The following is a 20,685-nucleotide window of genomic DNA, read 5'->3' as shown; positions in this document are numbered from 1 at the left end:
GTACTTGTGCGGTCCCCGATCCTGGAGATCCGCTCTTGGAGATCACATCCGACACCAGTCTCGGCCGTCAGCCCCCACATCTCCCTCAAGTCATCCGTTTCAGGGGGGCTGAGACTTGGAGACAGAAAGGGCAGCTCACCCTGGTGGGCGGCGGGAGACGTGGGGAGGCCCGTGTGTGTCGTGAGGGGAGACGAGTCGTCCTGGTATGTGCAGGGGAAAGCCCGATGCTCCGTGACAGCTCTCCACGTGGCAAGGGGACAGAGCACCGCAGGGTGCTTCTCTCTCTGTCAAAGAGGTTTATGAGTGAGGGGTCTGAGTGTCCAGGGTCCTCAGGGCCCCTTAGGGTGAGAGGATGAACGAGACTGGTTTTAAAATATAAGCAGGACTGAACTACAATTTACAGGGTCACCAGTCAGAAGACCTTGGTGCAGGAGTTGCCCCCGGACACCCCCCTCCACAGGACCACACCTGGACCCTACCTGGAGGGCAGGTGAGTCCCAGCCAGCCCAAGTGAGCAGAGTACATTTTTCCATAAACACCGTCTTACAGAATTTAGTTTTTGCTTCTATAAATATCACAGTTTAGCTACATTATTAATTAAATTGCAATTTCACCACCATTTAGAAGAGCTTCCATGGGAAAATATTTCAAGAGAGCTACCCAGCAGATTTGCAAATAAACTTTTACGGCGCAACTGGCTCCCACATTGGGAATTATCCATCTTTGTGATATGGCCACGAGACAATCAAAATACCAACCAGTTCATCCTATGAGTGGATTCATTTGACCTCCCAACCGCAGTCCAGTGGGGAGACATTCTCCTTAACTCACCGCGGACCTAGTTTACATGTCCTGGACCTCAGAGCACACTTGTCAGCCCGACCTCGGTCCGCAGGTGCCCTCCTCCTGCGGAACTCAATACCCAGCTTCCATCCGTTGCAGCAGTTAGTGGGCTCACGTAGGAGGGAAGTTCACCTGGGGGAACTGGTGAGGTATTACAGGTTTACCCTTAACATCGTCGTGTATCCACCAGCGTCCGCAGACAGCTGAGAGTACCGACTGTGTGCAAGGCACTTGCCTGAGCTTCAAGATAAATATTAATAAACCTCTGTATAGCTTCATCCTACTTTTATTTAAACTCTGTAACTTCGGCATCCCATCCGCAACATACAGTGCATCCACGACAGCCTTCTGAAACTGTTTCCAGTGTGCTTTCTGTGAGACTGTACCAGGGAGGGATTGTCTTAATTCTTTCCCTGTGGTCTCACAGGAGATCCCCGGCTCAGGGGTAGCACCTCCTTTCTATCTGTGAAACGTACGTTGCACAGGTGCACAGTGAAGTCCACGGAAGTGGATGGAGTACCCCTGGTTTCTGTAGCCTTCTAGCCGTCACTGCCAGGAGCTGTTTGCTCTTGCTTGGAGAAGGGAGCCTTGCTGAGTGGTTCTGGGGTTAGCATTGCAAAGAGAGGTCTTGGACTACGTTAAATACCCGTCACTGGTAATGAGGACCCTGTCATGAGTTTCAGGACCATAGCTTTTGATGACTTCTGATCCATCACACTTTAAACTTTTCCTCCCAGGGGAGAGGCCAGAAGCACAGGAACTTGGTGTGTGTGTGTACAGGAATGGGGACTGTACCAGGCGGCTGGAATGTCCAAATATGATTTCCAGTAAAAGATTATGTAGGAAAAGGAACAGGAAAGCATCCATCTCTAACCTGAGTGCTGAATGGAACTGACAGCAAGTAGGCTCCTTGCCTGGTTCTGTAATTGTGTCTGTGTGCCTGGATCGGCCAGGCCTCCCTATGAGATGTTTTTGCAAGAGCAGATAATGTTCTGCCTCGTTTAGAGCCTTCCATAAAGTAGACATTTAGTGACGTTTGATAAACAGAATATACTTGCCCAGGGACATGTTGCCTGAATGTGTGTGTGTGTGTGTGTGTGTGTGTGTGTGTTTATTTGTGGTGTGTGCATGGTGTGCATGTGTGCATTTGGGAGATATGTCAAGATACATGGATACATGTTCCTTGTGCTTTGCATATGGAACATGACAGAGATAGGTGGAAGGCATGCCTGAGTCTGTAGTCAAGAGCATTGCGATTGGACATGGAAGGGCTGAGACATCACCCAAGACTTGTCCCCGAGCTCCCCGGGAGTGCCCTCCATGAGGACACTCAATCCGAGGTTTGCTCCCTGGTTGAGTAGTTCCTCTGTGGATGTGAGGGCAGCACTTCAGGGACTTCTGCCCCCTACCCTGTGTGTGGTTGGAAGGCAGCTGAGCCCCCAAGGGAGGACACCTCTGCCTCCTGCCTAACTAGACAGGCAGTGAGGGCCTCTTTTCCATCTGGAGAAGCTTGGGCTGGGCGGAGATCCAGAGGTCTTCTTCAGCCTTCTTCTTTTTCTTCTTCTTCTTCCCCTTGTTCTGCTCTGGCTGTTGGCCGCTTTTGCCCGACCGGCTCCAGCAGCAGTGGCAACAGATGAAGAGGAATGCAATGATCACCAGCAGGGGCAGCCCCAGCAGGATGCCCAGACAGATGCTGTTGAAGAGGTGCTCCTGGTGTTTGGTTGAGATGGTGTCCCAGATGGCACTGAAGAAGGCACTGATTTTCTCCATGGTGCTTGGCTGGGCTGGGCCAGAGAGACCTCTCAGCTCAGCAGCAAGTCCTGGGCGCAAGAGGACGTAAACTTGCCCACGTGTAACTTCTTCCTCTTCCAGCTTTGGGCTTGGGCATGCCACAGATAGCACCTAAAGAGAGAAAAACGGATAATTTAAGAGAGATGCAGTGGGAATGGTCTGTAATTTTTAATAACATCGTAGATTTTTAGGCTTAGGAAAGGGGAGGAAATCAAGGATTTCCAGAGTTCACTGAAATTGGATTGGGACTCAATAAACAAGATAAATGCATGCATTTATTATTTATTAAGTATTAACTAATTCTTTCTATGTACACACTATGCAGGGCTCAGGATATAAAAATTAATAGTATGTCGGACTTGGCACATAGTGGGTGCTCAGCAGTTGCTGGATAATAAATTAATGCGTGTATTCAGTGTTCTGCCTGGGGATTGGCTCCCTGGATCCTCTACAGGAGTAGTTCTCAGCTTTTCTCCACTGCAGCTCACCTGATAGGTGTTGAATACATACTCCCCACAGGTCAGCTCCGTATCTGACCTGCTGTGAAGACAACTTGCCCCCTGCAACACTAATTAAAGCTTAAGCACAAGGTAGAATCTCCAAGTCTTGCTGGCTGTCGTAGGGGAGTCGGACCTCCCCAGCTAAGAGGTCATCTGTCCTCATCCTGCCTCACTCCTGCCTTCCTTCCTGTCCCTTCATGCCCTCTTCCCTGCTCCACGTCTCCTTCCTCCTTCCATCCCACTCCTGTGCCTGGCAAGGACTCATCGCGCTTTGGGTGGGAAACCAATTCTCTCTGTTTCTGCCTTCCTCTCCCTCATTACCCTTGTCCCTGCTTTCTGTGCCCCAGCCAAATATTCCCAAGTCTCCTTCCCTGCCTGCTGCCTTCTTTGCAATGGAAGGAATTTTGCAGGCTGACCAGTGATGGTGTTTGGAAACTGGGATGGGACCCCTGGTTGCCTCCCTACTCCTGTCCTGAGCTCCGCTCAGCTGGAGCTGTTCTGGTTGCTTGTCCAGAGAGGCCCCTCTTCCTTTGGCATCTTCTGCACTCTCCACGTGTATCTCAGGCCTCAGCTCTTAAGGATAAGGTCGTAGAGGCGCCTTCAGTTCTTGAAGCCACAGGTTCTCATGTCTCAAGACTTGGAGGACAGGCGTGATTCAAAGAAATTAAGAGACCTCTTGGCATAAGACATTGCTGAGGATGCAAAGATCAAAGAGTCATTGATTTTTTAGGCTGGAGACCTTAGAAATCATCCAGACCAACTCTTTCATTCAAAGAGGCAGACTCAGAGGCCCAGAGTGGCGAGGTGACGTGTCTGAGGACGTGCAGGGCTGTGATGACACCCAGACCTCTGAACAGTGCTGCCAGGCAAGCAGAAGAATGAAGGATGATGGCATCACTTCATGTTTGTATTTCACTCAATACTTTTCTAAATCACCTTCATGCGAATTAGATCTTCTAAGTGAGGAACAGGATGGTGCATGGTTAATGGAGGGAGGCACTGGGGGACTTGGGTCCAGAATCATTCTGAATTCCAGGCTGTGTGTGTCCTGCACAGGACTGCAGATGTGTGTGTCACACCTGGGTGGTGTGTGACATCTGGGTGGTGTGTGACACGTGGTGTCCCAGCGGTTGTCTTGGAGGTCTAATTCCTTGGATAACATACTTGATAAGTGTCTCACGTACCCAGTGCCCATGTGCCCATCCAAGCCCCACCTCATCTCCGTCCTGATCCCCAGGCATGTGGACCCGTCTCCTCATGACATTATTTATACAGTTTGTGCAGTTGTACAAATTGGCACCAGCTACTGTGCCATTTGGCCTGTGGAGCCTGATACCTTGCTGTAAGGTGAGCCAGGCACGGTTCTAGGCACTGTGCACGACTGACCCAGTCCTCATTATAGCCTTATGAAGTAGGCACAGTTATTCCCCCGCCCTACAGCTGAAGAGACAGAGGCACAGGTCGCACAGTGAGTGAGGGGCGGAGCTGGCCTCGAGGATTCTGGGAGGTTTGGCTCCAGACCCCCAAGGCGTGAGCTGTTCACAGGGCTTGGTCCTGTTCCTTCCTGTGGAATTAACCCCTTTTTGGCAAGTAGCCCAGGATCTATAGAACCTGATGATCCTTTGCTATTTCCCTAATTGACTTAAATGTTGGTCCCAGTCTGCAGTAGAAAAAGACTACAAAGAGGTTTATTTCCCATTGTTAGATTCCTCACAAACGCAGGAAGATACATACAGTAAGAACCCAGTCCTGCCCAAGTGGGGCTTTATAGGAAGCATATGGTGCCTGAACTTAAGCTCAGCATGCAGCCAAGAAGAGTATCCTGAGTTTTGTCTCCTCGTCGGAGGCTTTGCCTGAGCCCCGAGGGTCTGGGAGCATCGTGTGACACGGGTCTGTCCACACGCCATCAAGCCCACGGGCTCTTCACAGAGGAGAACCCCCCTCGGCACCCCCGTCCCCCCCCGGGGCCGTGCCCCTGCCTGCTCCTGCTCACACCACTCTCTCCCCTCTGGGCTCTCCTCCTCTCTCCACCACAACCTTTCTTTGACCTCAGCCTCATACGGCCCCGTATTTTTGGCCCATCCAGGGGGCTTACCCTGCTGTGTTGTCGGAAGGCTTTGGGTGCTTTTCTCTAACTGGACCCTCCTCGTAAACTCTCAGGGGACCACGTGCTCCTGGCACTGCATTTCTGTGCTTGACATTAGACAGCAAGAAACCACACTGCCTGACACCTGTCCTGTGCAGGGCTCGCGCTGGTCTGCGGGGAACGGATGTGAGTCAGGGGCCCACACTTGGGTTCAGCCACAAGAGAGGAAGGGCATCAGGCCCTCGGAGGCTCTTAGGGCAGCCTCATGGACGTAGAGCACCTTGGGAGATGCGTGGGATTGTGACAGAGAAAGGTGTGTGGGAAGGACATTCACAGATTCCAGGCAGAGAAACTTCTAGAACATGGGCAGGAGAGCAGGGGTCCTTCTGGTGAGCCTGGAGCTCGGGGGCAGGGAGAGGGGAGGACGGTAGGGTGTGGCTAGGGGAGAGTGGCCTTCGTAGGGTGTGTGTTTCTTTGGAGGACTTTGCAAGAGGAGAATGTTGAGATCAGAGCTGCCCCCTTCAAGGGAAAGATAACATGGTCTGAAAAGCTCTGGAAAATGTCTTAAGTGAGCCTTTCATCCATTTAGCAAACATTTATTGAGCACCTACTATGTGCCACATGCTGTGTTAGGTACTGAGGATTCAGGAATAAAGGACAAAGACACAGGTTTCGGATGTCACGGAGCCTCGTACATTCCAGGGGACTTAATATCATTGAGGGATCATGTCAACAGACAAATATGAGAAGCAGATTCCAACTTGGGTTGCTTGGCTGGATGAAACAGAAGCGTGCATTTGAATTGTGTCTTTATTTCAATGTCACTGGTCCTCCTGCACCTTCCAACCTTTGTCTCAAACTCATCCATCCTGTGGCACCTGAAATAGCCTTTGAATAAACAGATTTCTTTTCAAGCTAAAGAAAGCTAAGTCAATAGTTCACTTCTGGGTTCCTAAAGGTACTTACTGGAGTCTGCTCTCCATACAGCCAAAGAAAGTATTCATTAACATTTGGGAACCCAGTCTGGGGAAAATTTGATTAAAAGGTATTCTTTCTATTTTTTAATCGAAGAATTCTCTTCTAGGCTCCCCCCGGTTACTTGCTGAGCTCCGCTAATCTATAGTGTTTCATTAGTATTTATGAGCTTTGCATTATTAGCATTTCCAGGAAACAATCAAATATCTCCTTGGTGGTATGAATTGAAAGAGCTTCTATGGAATGTTTTTGCAGAAGGAGCCGCACTTTGAGCCTCAGAAATGCACCCTGGGGGACCCCATCCTTTTGTTGGCTCCCAGGTATCACTGACACTGTTTGAAAAATAATTCACCTATTCTTGTAAAATCAACAGTAGGTGCTAGCCAACCTTGATTTGGTTGTGGGGGTGGGTGAGAGGAGAGAGAAGAGAGGAGAAGTTCCTTCCAGTTTTCCTGAAACCAAGCAGCATTCACGTCTATATCCTCCATGGTGTCTCGCTGAGGAGGAGGCGTTCATTCATTCTTTCTTCCCACAAGCTTCCATCTGCTCTCAGGCGAGGCATTGATGGAGAACAGACAACCTGGAGCCAGGAGACCTGGGTTTGAGCCCTGGGTCAACTCTCATGACCGTGGCCAGTTACCAAACTTCAGATACAAAATGAAGCAGATAAGCTTCCCTTGTAATGATGTTGTGAAGATTAAGAGTTCAATATACTTAATGTATTTTGTAAACTGTAAAACACTACAAAACATAGTCTGTGCAATAGTGAGTTATCCCCAGAAAACAGTGGACTAATTCTATCCTTGAGCTTTTCTTCCGCATCCCTTCCCTCTAAGGCCAATCCTCATGGCCAAAGAGCCGTGGACTCCCACCCTATTCAAAGGAAAGGGCTTCACAGGTGTCCTCCCTGCTTATGGCTGGTGTGCGGGCCTGTGGCTGTAATTCTAGCAACCGGGATGGAGAAGGGTCCCTTGAGGAACATCTGACGGTGCCTGGAGGGCTGTTGAGCTCATAAAGTGAGGCCCGCGGAGAGTGTCTAGCCCCGTGCAGGCGCCAGCCTCCCTGCAGGCTTTGGAGCCCCTGGGAGTGTACAGGGAGGGCTCCTGCCACAGGGATGCCTGCTCCATCCCTGAGAGCCAAGAGCCGCTCCAGAGTTCTGTCCAGCCCTGGCCCTCGGACTGGCGTTCCTTCTGGAGCTCCCCAGGAAGGGGGCAGGGCATCCTTCTTTGCACCAGCCTCCTGTTACTTCTGTTCATTACATGAAATAATACGGGTAAAGCCGGAGAATAGAGTCTGTCGGAGAGTAAATGCCTTCTAGAAACGTTAATGATAAGGCTTATGATGGTACCTAATTAAAATCCCTGAGACCCTCTCCAGAATGATCTCCAACTGGCTCAAATCTGTAGCCTTCTTGTTGGGAGTGCGGTGAGGCCAGGGGGTGTCAGGTCTCTCTCAGAACCTTAAAGGATTCCTCTGGTGCAGCTGCAGACTCGTGTGTGTGTGTGTGTGATCTCATAATTGTAAGTAGGCAGCAGAGTCCTCCCTTGGGCCTTTCCCCCAAGGTCCCACTGAGCTGCTACCCTGCGTGGTGGTGACCACTGTGCTGCTCCATCTCTGCACCCAAAGATCTCGGGTGATGACAGGATGGCTGCCTAAGTCACTAGCAAGGTTCCCGGGCCGTGTTTACTCTCTCTCTTCTAGCCCTGGTCTCCTCTCGGGTCTCTGACTTGGACATAAAACAGGAGTCCCATCCCACAGGCTCTAGCTGACTGCCACCATCCCTCCTGGGGGTTTAAAACATCCTCTTCAGCCCCAGGCCTCTCCACCCTGCCTGCCCAAACCTTGCCCCAGCTCTCAAAAGAACCATGCAGTCCTTGCAAAATCCCTGTGGTTACAGTCATATCACACACTTCAGAGACCATGCTCTCGGGCAGCCAGGGCGTGGGGTGGGACCGTGGTCAGCAGTTACTAACTCTGCCGCCCTGGAGTGATGGTTCTCACCTTGCTAACCTGGCAGGTTCAGATGCCCTCTAATAGATGTAAGTACTGTTTGGTACAAAAGTTGTCAGATTACAGAAAATAACCTGCTAGTGGAGTATTTTGTTTATAACTTAAACCTGGCTGAAGGCATGATGGAATAGATATCTGGGTTTCCCCCGATTTAATTCGTTGCCTCAGGTAACTTGTCTAAATGCCAGGTTGGATCCTCTCCCTGGCCCTGAAGCATGCATGTGTGGTGCGGAACAAGATACTGAGTGCTGGAGGGAAATAGATAGTATTTTCTCTCAGAATCAATGTTGTAATTATGGCTGCAGTTTTGAACAACAGCACAAATAGGTCATCAATAAGGCATCATGATTATTGAAAATAATAAAGTGATGCTTTAATATGTAGACATCCTGAATTGGAAGAATCCGGAGACAGGTCATCTGGTTGGGTTCCTTCACTTTATTGATAAGGAATCTGGGACCAGGTGAGGCTGTAACTTGCTGGAGGTCACAGAGTTGACAGCTGGTGGAGTTGAGGCCAGAACCAACTGACTCTTCTGACAACCAGCACCTGCTCCTGCCAGATCTGTACCCCCTACAAAAGTCCTTAAAACTAAGCATTGAGGCAGCACTTGGCAAGATGCCCACCATGCCCTCATCCTGGGCACAGGCTAGTCTTCACCTCTTAGTCCTCTTACGTCTCTGGGGCTGTGTGACTGAGCTCTGGCCAAGGGTACGTGGGCCTGGCTCCTGAAATCTCCCCCAAGGTCCTCCATGCTTGCTCTCTGCTCGCTCACTGGCTGGCCAGATGCACCGGGCCCAGGGGGATGGACTCCAAGGCCCCCAGGACAGCAGAGATGGACGATGTTCCCAAATGACTGTTGGCAGAGTGAACAGTGGAACATATGAGAAAGAAGCCTTTGCTGGACGAAGCCACTGAGATTTAAGGATGATTTGCTATAGCAGTTAGCCTATCCTGACTCATACAGGTGACGAAAGGCTAATGTTGGTAATGATGATCACAAATATGCGATACATTCAACACCTCTCCTGTAGTACAGCTTTGACCCAAGAGGGGTTTACCTAAGTGCCTCAGGATGCTGATTCTGGGACCAGATACCCTGGGTTCGAATCCTGACTCTGTTCCTCAGTAACTCTTATCACACTGGACTGGCTACTTAACCTCTCTCTCTGGGGCTCACTTCTCTTGTTTGTAAAATGGAGCTGATAATAACAATAGGCTGTTGTGAAAACTAAATGGGTCACCAGATGGAGAGCATCTCAGAGGCAAGCCTGGTGATACATGTGTGCACCCTTATTATTTAACCCCAACTGCACAGGTCGGCCACAGAAACACCCTCGACTCCTCAGCTAGTGATGATTTGTTTGCTTTTTAGAATTCAGGATGGTCCTGGAGTCATGACTTTGATTTTTTAGGTCTTCTTTAAAAGGCATTTTCCCTCCTTCCTCTAGCTTTCCTGTAGTAAGGACACGTCTACTCCATTCCAGTCATGATTCTTTTTCAAAGCAACCATTTCAGAATTAAAACACGTACTATGAGGATTTGGGTACAGCCCCTTCACCCTCTCTCTGAGGATCTCACATCATTGGGCAGGTGGGGCACAAGCCTCTGTCCTCTGCCCACACCAGGCTCGCTCCCCTCTTTTCCTTCTGCCAATGCATTTAATGAGCCCCTAGGATGTGCCAGTTCCTGCCTGAGGCCCTGCAGACACAGTCATGAATGACGCAGATATGGTCAAGCCACTCACTTTCCACAGGGAGAAGGCAGATAATAAGCAGGTGCACAAACAAAGAAACCAAGCTCTGCTGTTGGTGCTGTAAAGGAAACAGTTGGCGTGGCCTCTGAGGAAGTCACTTTGAAGGTTGAGGGGTGACAAGGATCCAGTTGTGCGCAGGTGGCAGGGGCAGCAGGGTGAAGGCCCGGAAGTGGGAGAGAGCTCGGCATGGCTCAGGAGACAGGGAGACCCGTACACCTGGGGCCCCAGAGCACTGAAGTGAAGCGGGTTCAAGCAGGCAGCTCTGGTGGCCCGAGTGTAGAGGGTGGAGGGAGGAGAAGCAGAGAAAGGGTCCTGAGAGGCACAGGCGCCATCCTCTTCATCCTGTTGTCAGCGCACTTGGCCGAGCCCTCATACTGGTCTCTAGTTTTTCCTTCTTCCAATTCATCTTCCTAAAATCCGAGTGGGATCCTGCACCCCCTGCTCAGCCCCTCTTTGGCTTTTCATCACTGGTATGATGGTCACAACCCCTCAGCGAGGGGGACAGATCACTCGTGAGGTGGTGGTCCTTGCTGTCATCCCGGCCTCGTCTCCCACCACCACCCTTATTGCCACGTTTCCTTAAGTTCTCCTGGACATCGTGCTGTCTCGCACTGCCACGCTCTGGTGCGTGCTGTTCCCCCGCCTTCAGTGTCCTCTCACCTCCTCCCTCGGGCCACCCACAGGAGGACTCCTTGTCCTTCCAGATTCCTCTGGGAGGTCTTCTGTGACTGTCAGCCCTCTGCCCCCAAACTTCCCCAAATCGATTTCTTTCTCTTCTGAGTTCTCATAGAGCCAGTAACCTACCACAGCCCTTATCTGACTATTTTGTAATGATTTGTTTTCTTTGAAAAATTAAAAGAATACAGAAAGCACAAAGATTCATATATATATGACATAAATATGATATATTTATATGTTGAGAAGAATATAACCATAGTTGGACACAATGCTTTTGCAGTTGTGATTAGTTAAGATGAGGTCACACTGGAGTAAAGTGGGTCCGTGAGCTAATATGACTGGTGTCCTCAGGAAGAGGGGACATTTGGACATGGAGATCGACATTTAGGGAAGATGGCCATTGACAAGCCAAGGAGAGAGGCCTGGAACAGGTCCTTCCTTCATGGCTTTCAGTAGGAACCAGCCCTACCAACACCTTGATTCCAGATTCCTAGCTTCCGGACCTTCCACCCAGCCAGTGGTACCTGTCACGGTAGCCCCCGGAGACTCATACAGCCCTCTTGCTTCACACCACCCCCATCCCCCCAGCTTGTCCCCTCAGCTCTATCTCCCTATCTCCAAAACATACCCCAAATCTATCCACATCTCTCCATCTCATGGCCAGGTCACCATCGCCCCTCACCTGGACTACCATGACAGCTTCCTAGCCAGGCTCTCTGGTTCTGCCCTTCCCTCATCATAGTCTCTTTTCCCCGCACAAGCCAGATCATATCGCCCCCACCGCTGCACCTCTACTCACTACCACTCCCCTCCATGGCTTCCCAACACGTGTGGAGTAAAAGCTAAACTCTTTGCCATAATCCACAAGTGCCTCCATCAGCTGGCCCTGCCTCCCCTTCTAACGTCATCCTGTGCCTGCTTCTCACTCACCGTGCCCAGGACACACCTCCTTCAGAGCTGTCCTCCTCTCTGGCCTTGTTGGTCCCTCTGGTACATTTCCTCTCAGATCTTGGCGTGACCACTGCTTCATAACATGCAGAGCTCAGCTCAAAGGCATTTGCACTCAGATGTAACCTCAAGTGTCACCTCCACATGACACCTTTCTCAACCAAGTCATCTAAGAAGCCCAGCCCCCGGTCCACCTCTACCACACCATCCTGTCTCCCTGCCTTTGTAGTTCTTCCCACTTCGAAATTTTTCACTCACTCACGATGCTCTTGTCACTTTAGTGTGTGCATTTATGGACTGTCTTCCTGCTCTGGAAAATGAGCTCAGTGAGAACACTGCCTTGCCTGCCTTACTCTGTCTGGATGCCCAGCATCGGGCATGTACTTGAATGAATGAATGAAGTCATGCTGGTTAACCCAAGGGTCCTGAAAGAAAAGAGACCCTGAAGCCACGTAAATTGGCCAACCCAGGTCTTTGGGGGAGAGAGCAGGGGCAATGAAAGGCGTAGGAAAGAGGCAGTCAGTCACATCTGTGGCCAGACGTTGATGACGGTTACCCACCCTTTAGTCCACCGTCCATCCAGACAGACCCTCCAGCCAAGTAATGCATTTAAAGAGGAAATAATGATCAAGAAAATCCCATATCATAGAAAGCAACAGAGAGTGGGGAGTGTGCCTTATCAGCTCCTAAATAATCACCTACCTTCCTTTTGCTCGGTTACAAAGAGCTCATTGTGGCTGGGACTTTCTGATAACAACGGATCCTTTCCTAATTACTATATGCTCTATTTCAGGTTTAGCAAAAAAGAAAATTAAAAAGCGCCGTTTCCCTCTAGGTTCAAATGAGTTGATCTTTCAATCAATCGAGTATTAATTAAGCTATGCTAAGAAAGGCGGGGGAGGAAAAAGACACCTTCTCTCTACTCAAAGATGATATGGGGGAAATGATTAGAGAATAATTTAAGAGCAATGAAAAGGGTTTAAAAAGGTTTTCATCTGGGCCTTCCCTGACTTTCTGTTGCAGGTGGCCTAAAACCTCTGGCCATTGAATTCCCCTTTACTCTTTGTCCCTCTCTCTTCCCTTCCTTTTCTCTCTCTTTATCCCTAGTTACATTGTCTCCAAAGGGTCCATGTCCCAGACTCTGACAATAATTAGTGTTTTTCAGTCACTCTTAGGATTAAACACAAAAAATCATGTCTCTCCAATACTCTGAAAATTCCAGCTGTGCTAAATGTGACCAAATGCAATATCCCCAGCCGCTTAGCAAGTCAGCAACTTCCTCATACTTACGCCCCTAGATCATCAAGGAAATTGAAGATTTTTCTTCTCCTAAACCAGAAAACACACAGTCAGGAATTCTGCCTCCTTCGCTAACACTGGCGTGGAGTCTGGGCAGCATTCGCTTAAGCACTTTGAGTTTAGTTTTGTCTTCTGTAAACAGAGGTGCTAGCACATTTCTCAGAGGGTGAGGAGTTTTTTCCACTGTGCAACATCCTTTTATCCCTTATACCCAGCACTGTGCCGGCAGAAAGTGGGCTGGTGGTATTTACTGAATGAATGAGTGAGTGAATGAGTGAATGAATGAATAACGTGTATGAAGATAATGGGTGTGAAGCATGTAGCCTAAGTACACTTCACACAGTAGGTGCCCTAAAATCGCCCTGAAAACTACATAGCACTGTATGTATGTATGTATTTAACATAGACTTAAAAATTTTTTTTGGACACGTAGTTGATTTACAATATTAGTTTCAGGTGTACAGTAAAGTGATTCAGTTATACATGTGTATTCTTTTCAGATTCGTTTCTATTGTATGTTATTGGAAGAAACTGAACATAGTTCCCTGTGCTGTACAGTAAGTAGGTCCCTGTTGTTTGGCACTGTGTTTATTATTACACTGCTCATATTGTGTGAAAGGTGAAAACATCCATTCATGATGGAACAAGTTTGTTCTAAGCGGAGTTCGATCAGTTTTCCTGTGAACCGGTTTAGAGAGCGCGTCAGCCAATCCTGGGAATCGGGCCAGACCCACTTGCCTTCCCCCTGCTCTCGCGCTAACCCTGTTTCCATTCATTCCCAGCTTCGTCCCCTCTTTCAGCCCTCCTGGCCTCTAGGATCCAGTCTCTTGGGGATGCCTTGTGCTGTCCATCACTATCAACTTTCCCCTCTTCATTTCAGCTAGAATGCTCACTTGTTCTCCTTTGACCGGCCCCTTTTGACACAGGTGCCTCAGGAGGCCAAAGCCTCAAAACGGCGGGTTGGCTCACCATCCCATCACCTTTCACAGTTAACAGGGGATCGTCTGTTGAATCAAAAAGCCACCATTTGCCGCGTTCTTCCTAAACGCGCAGCTCTGCGTGTGTCATCAAGGCTCCACAGACGTGGCCTGTGGCCTCGTTCCACAGCTCGGGGCGGCGGGGTCTTTAATCCCTATTGTGCAGACTAAGTAATTTGCCCAAGGCCATGGAGCTCCTTAAGTGCAGAAGATCCTGCTGGAGTCCCTGTGCTCTGGAGCGTCTGTTCTTCAGCTGCTGGGGACCTCAGTCTCTGGATTCTCTCTTCTCGGACGAAGAGGGGCTCACCAGTCATTCAGCCATCAAACATCGGAAAGCCTTCCGTGTGCCACACACTTTGGATATGCTTTTGATGAATTAAGACACCTTTCTGGGGCCTCAGGAGCTAACATCTTAAAAGCACCAAAAATAGAAGAAGAGAAGTACAATATAGTATCATGTTGACGGTGGGTGCTCGGGACACAGAGGCATAACCCCCCTAGCGTGCTCACGGGCAGCCCGGGAGCGACAGCCGACCCATAGGGACTTCTACTTTATTTTATTTTTTTCCTTCTCTGATTTTACATAAAATTCTTAATTTTCAGTTTGACCTAAAATTTGGCCACACTAACCTCCCGCATAGCCACAGTCGGCTGGAGCTTGAGAAGGACCAGTGTTCCCTGAACCGGTACCCTGGTCCGCACCCTGCCTGCCTCGCCAGTCCTGACCCCTGCTGCTCCCTGGAGGCATTTTAAGCTTGCAGCCCCTAGACCATACACTCCCTCCGGAGCAGGGATGGCTTTACCTGTTCTTTGTGCTGTTGTCTGTGCAGGGGAGAGCCATGCAGAGGACTTGAAAAAGAAATGAGGACAAAAGGCAAAAGGGAAGCCTTACTTTCCAGCTGTAACCTCCAGTTGGATGGACTGATCCTGGTCCTGGGCTAACCAGATAAGGGATAAGGATGAGGGATGTTTACAAGGGGAATTAATACATCTCAGAATGTCCTGAGCACAAGGGAAAAGGCCGGCAAAGGCTGTGGGGGAAAGAATGTGAAGAGGACCCAGTTCTAGTCCTGGTCCAGTTGTCCTCCAAGCCTCTGACCTTGGGCAAATCAGTTAAGCTGTCTGAGACCTTTTCTCAACTGGGAAGTGAGGCTATTAGCCATCTCAGATCTCTCTCAAGATTGTTGGGAAGAACAGACGAGACACGTGAGAGACCACTGAGGAGGGAAAACTGCAGTTAGAGGATGTTAGAGGATTGTGTTAAAAAGCTGAATCACAGCTGAAATTAGGACCCTGAGCTTCTCTTACTGATGCTGCCCTCTGCCTCCCTCGTCCTTCCCCTCCCTTCTCCACCAGGTCCCTTATGAATCATGGTCATTAAGGGCCACGTTTCTAATTTGGAGAATTTACAGGCACACACTCTGACACCACTCATGCTAGTGTTTGCCGTCTGTATATATCCGAACTGACCACATCCTGGTATTAGTGCTAATAAAACCTGTAGCCATGGTTACGGTGACATTCCCGGGTTATACTGTTCTCATTTTCACTCTTCGAAACTATTTGGTAAAAGATTTTGGAGCCAATTTTTGCGGGTGTGGTAAAGCGCTGAGGTGAAGTTTTATTTTTGGAACGTGTGAGCCGAGGCTCTGAGGTCGTCTTTGAGTGAGAAGCGAGTGGGGAGGGGCAGTGCCTTCCCTGTTCCACAAATAAAGGGGACACTCTGTGGCTGACTCCGGTAACTGGTCCTTAAGTCTTCACACGTCACATCCGCTTGGAGGGAAGGTGTGTTTTTTGAAAGAGCAAGAAAACAACCAAGCGCTTGTGTGATTCAGGGTCTCCCACAGGTGGCTGTTAAAAAATAGACTGAATTTAAAGTTGCATCATTCTCTTTAATATTACAGAGGAGAACTTAGAGTTCGGTGAACTTTGCAGCAATAACTGAATGACTGATTTATTTTCCTTGGTGGTGGCAGGGGAGCGGTTTATAGGCTGGAATAGTTGAAAACTAATGGGGTGGCAAAAATATACAATTATGCAACTCAAAAGCAGTAGAGATACGGTTTTATTTTCCTTTCCATTTCTTCCCTCCATTTAACGTTAACAAAGGTTCAGGGCAATTAAAAGCCAAAAGCTACCTCACTGTAATATTGAGGCTTAAAAGGTAAAGGCCACGTCGTAGAGGGAGTGAGCAGAAATATTCTCATTCCAGTCATAACTCACCCCTGCGGAATGCACGGTGTGGAGTATTTCAGATTTGCCAGGCTTTGGGCCACAGGCTGTGTCCGAGGGCGGGTTGTGCGGAGGGGCTGATGTTGCTGGAGGATGAACCTCCACTTCCTGTCTGTATGCGTTTCCATCTCCGTCCTGCACATTGTTTTTTATAGTTTTGATAAATAATTGTTGGTGAATGGGGACATGGATGAGTACACTACAGTATGTACTGAGCACCCATCAGGCAAGCAGCACCCCATTTTTGCCTCAGTACCCTCTTTCTTTGATGCAGATGACATCTGCTCAGTCTCATGAGATGCAGCTTTAAGTGCTTCTGTGCACATAGGTTGTTGCTCCTAAGCTCCTGTTACAGAGAAATTCTGGAACTGCCACTGGCTTCACGCCATCCCCGATGCCCTCTGTTTGGCTGCCCTCGCCCTCAAAATAAGTTAACTTCCTCTTCACCCCTGAAATGACCTTCCCAAAAGAGGTGGCAGGTATTGCCCATGAGTGACGTAGGAGTGTGGACGGAAGAAACTGCTTAAGCTGGGGATTGCAGGGCATGGGGGAGTTCCCCATAGATACTAATGTGCACACACACACACACACACACACACACTCTCTCTCTCTCTCTCTGTCTCTCTCTCTCTCCCCCTCCCTCTTTCCCCTTGGCTCCACCCCCTTACTCCTCCCCTCCCATCCACCACCTCTGCTCCATCCTTGCCTGGAGGCCTTTATGGAAGTCTCTCTGGAAAGCACATGGGCATTTGGGAGGTGGTAGGATGGTGGGAGAGGCCAGGGAGCTCTGACCTTATCTCCCAGCTCTCCACACATGGCCTCAGGCCTGCACCGCCTGCAGGCTCTGCACAGCACCAGCCTTCAGCTTTATCGCCCACGAGCAGTCCACAATATATATTTTTTTAAATATCAGACTGACCCACCCTCAAACTATCAGGGTCTTGAAGAAATAGGACAATGGGTGGGAACACTTTGGTAGAGCAAAACAGTTGGGATGTGTGCCCTGCCCCTGCTAGGTGGAAGGCAGGAGATGGCTCTGGAGATGGGAGTTGGCTTGGAGAGCCAGAGGAGGGGCTTAGAGTGCCTGTGGAGTGCCCTGGTAGGGGTGGGCCCCCCTGCAGTCAGTGCACAGCCCGTGGGGCTCCAGGCCTCCAGTTCTAGCTTTGACTTTTATCTGGTTTTATTTATTTATACTTTTATAGGGTTTCACATGAGCTGAATTCTTGGGTAAAAGATAGCCTGGGAGCCATGAGTGAGGGGAATTTCATAGACTGTAGTGTGAGAAGCCAGTTCAAATTCTCACCCTGACTTAACTCAGCATGTGCCATTGGGAAAGTCATTCAGTTATTTTGGGCCTCAGTTTCTTTACCTCCAAAAAGGGGGGAAATTTGAGAAGAGACAGGAGAAAGTGATGGCAAGGGCTGCCTCTGCGGAAGGACACCTGGGGCAGGGCTGGGAGGGAGGCTGGCTTTTCTCTGGCCTTGGTTACGGGTCTGAAGGTTTGACTGTATGCATGCACTTTCTAAAGTCAACAGCCAACCGGAAGTGGGTACCTACCTGGCAGGGAGGGTCCTTGTGTCAAAGCAGACAGTGCATGTGAATGAGTTCCTAGGCTGTTAAAAGCTGTACAAATATTTAGAGTCATAATTGGTATTATTCCAGGCAGATGTAGGGACATGGCAAAAAACTTCACTTTTCAGTTCTGCCAGGTAGTCAAAGTGGCCTGAAATTCTTGGGAAATTGGCTCCTATGCCGGAAGGTCTTCCTGCTTCCAACCCAGAATGGCTGGATGGACCCTACCCCACCCCACCCCACCCTGTTCCAACCAGGGCAGCTCTTTCTCCTGGCTGCGCAGTGTGCTGGACAACCTGGATCCTCCACCTGCCCAGATAACCCCAGATTTCCAAGGACTGGCAGAGTATGTCCACCCTGCCGAGCGAGTTCTGATAAGCACATTCCATCCTCTGCCAGGCGGCACGGAGCCATGCTGCTTGGCGTGAGCAGAGGGAGCGGTACCTGTGTTGGCGGCTGCCCTCCGATTGGCCCCCAGGGGCGGGGGTGGGAAGATTTGTAGAGAACCTGTGAGTCTCCCTTAGGTTGTTTCCTGGGTTCCTATAATAAAAATAATGCTGCGCGCATGTTGTTCTTTATACATGAAGAGGCTAATAGTACTAATAGCAGTGATTAGCATCCATGAAATATGCAATTCGGATTATTTTTCAGGTAGCTGCATATGGACTTCATTTCAAGAAGTGTTAGCTAAGTATCTGCTATGTGATCAACATGGTACTGAGGGGAAAACAGAAGAGGGTGAACTGCCTCCCGTCCTAGGAGAGTTTCTTAATGAAACTTAGAACACAGTAAGTCCTGCCAGGTGACTGGCCAGGTCTCAGCTTCCCCACCTCTTAGATGGCACCACTCACCATCCATGTTGTTGTCAAAGTCAAATAATACATACGTGAGATTCTTTGTAAACTGATAGTGGTCTTTACAATTGAATTTTTGAAAATAACAATAGCAAACAAAGGCTAAGGTAAATATCAAAAAGTGCCCAAGTCCATGCACTGTTAGAAGGGAGAGCCATCAACGTTGGCTTAGGTTTTAAGGGAGAGATGGCATGGAGGGGGTGAAGGTGGTGGGAGCCCGGATGCTGGGTGTTACCACGTGGACGGCTGGACATGGGGGTGGGAGAAGGGAAGCTGGGCTGAGCTGGGTGGGAGGGGTACAAGAGCAGAGGTACAGAGCCCCAGACTGAGAGCGCGTGGGACTGGGAAGGCAGTGAAGAAACCTTCTGAGGAAAAGTGGGCAACGAGGTGGTACAGGCAAGGTTGGTGAGATCACAGGGGGCTTGGAAGGCACAAAACATAGGTTTGCTGTAATGGGCCCCAGGGAAGCCCTGAACGTTGGTGAGCAGAGCAGAGTAGACGTTGCAGCGTCAGTGTTTCAGAGGCTACATTCTTGTTCCTGATCCCTCCTAATTCAAAGTATGCCTTGGCCCAGAGCTCAGTGTTATGCAGGATTAAGCCCCACCCTGGGCTCATGGGCAGTCTGCCCTAACCAGCCAGGCTCAGTAATCACAAATATTACAATAAAAAAAAAACCTTTTTATTAATAGCATATTTTCTCCCTTAGACAAAAATCTGATTATGACCTGAAATGAAATATCACCAAACCAATCAGAAAGAAACTGCCATTTATCTCCTGGTCCCCTGGGAAGGGGGGCAGGGGAAAAACCCTGATGCAGTTACCGCTCTGGGTTTCAGACTGACACCCGAGTGGGCTTGGGTTTATTTTTGATTGGGAAAGTCCTATCAAAGACCTTGCACTTGTAACTCATTTTAATTTTTTTAATGGCCTCTGCAAACATTTCTTCATTCAATTCACTGTAATGTGAGGAGGGGAGAGATTTCTGGCCCTGTTTCACAGGTGAATAAACTAAAGAACAGAAATGCATGTTCAAAATTTATTTAAAATTGCAAAACTGGCCAGTGGCCAAAACCAGGACAGGGTCCAGGTTTTCTGATTTCCCAGAGAGATACTCTCCAAACTGTACTAACTCCTAAAATGCAGCGAGAGAGGAGCACACAATGGCAGCCAGTCACTCTTCCAGTCTACAAGGCCTTTCATTTCTCAGGCTCCCTGAGATTTGTGGTCCCTCTAGCTTTGGGGCCTCACACAAGCTTCTTTATCTCCCCCCAGTCCCACCCCAGTACCTCCCAGTCTCCTGGCCTTGATTCATTTAGTCCCAGCTGAAATGTCATCCCCCCTTGGGAGACCTTCCCTGACCTCATTATGGGTAGAGCCCCTGCCCTGTGCCCGTCACTGTCCCTCTACTGTTACTATGGCCCACAACCTGCTTTAGGGTCATTGTTTTATTTAGTCATCTTTCTTTCTTTCTGGACAGAATCTGTTCCCATCACAGCATCCCCAGTATCTGGACATGTTTTGCTCCTGGGAAATAGTTGCTGAATTAATGAATGAACATCTGTATAGAGGAGGAACCTGAAGTTCACTGAAATTAAAGGAGTTGCCCCAGGTCTCTCAGACAATCAAGGGAGACGTGGCAGTTCTTCTAGCCCTAAACGTCCAGTGCTCAGTCCACTCTGCCACGCTGGTTTCTGGGTTCACACACAGCATCAGCATTATGGCCAGATAGAAGTTACTCAGGGGAAAAAAAAAAATACCCACTAACTGGAATTTTGGTATCCTGGGTTTGCAGAACTCTTTTCAGCCTGGGCTCAGCATATCAGATGCCAGATATTCTGGGGCATTCCAGACTACAGGCACACTCTGCAGGCCTCATTTGGTGACTGGCTACTTTTGAATCTCCAGTGAGGCTGTCAGTGCCAAGAAACAGAGGTGACAGCAGTGAGACCTGACTCTCAAGATTGCTGGCCTCAGACGGATGCAGGCCTTTGCCTCGTGGGGACCCATATTGAATGTGATTATATCACTTGAAAGTGAGGCTATCGCCATGTTGTTGGAAAGCCCTGACTGGCTGTGTTCCTGACACGTTTTGGTGTCACGAATTGGTATCATTCCATTTGGTAATTTCCGGTTGTCAAGCCGATGGAATAGAGTATGTGTGTG

The 20,685-nt window shown here is 49.3% G+C and overlaps 1 protein-coding gene across 1 annotated transcript in view; it reads right to left on the bottom strand.

The window, feature by feature from the left end:
* Window positions 1–2,172: 2,172 nt before the first annotated feature.
* KIAA0040 (KIAA0040 ortholog) overlaps window positions 2,173–20,685 on the bottom strand; it is a 29,172-nt gene continuing 10,659 nt past the window's right edge. The window contains exon 2 of the mRNA XM_031688785.2: window positions 2,173–2,745. Coding sequence (XP_031544645.1) covers window positions 2,314–2,613 — 300 coding nt within the window. The 5' untranslated portion in view covers window positions 2,614–2,745 and the 3' untranslated portion in view covers window positions 2,173–2,313. The remainder of the gene's footprint in view (window positions 2,746–20,685) is intronic.

The sequence above is a fragment of the Vicugna pacos genome, chromosome 21, assembly GCF_048564905.1.
Source record: "Vicugna pacos chromosome 21, VicPac4, whole genome shotgun sequence".
NCBI lineage: Eukaryota > Metazoa > Chordata > Mammalia > Artiodactyla > Camelidae > Vicugna > Vicugna pacos.
Note: the sequence above shows the minus strand (reverse complement) of the source record. Positions and strands in the feature narration are given on the sequence as shown.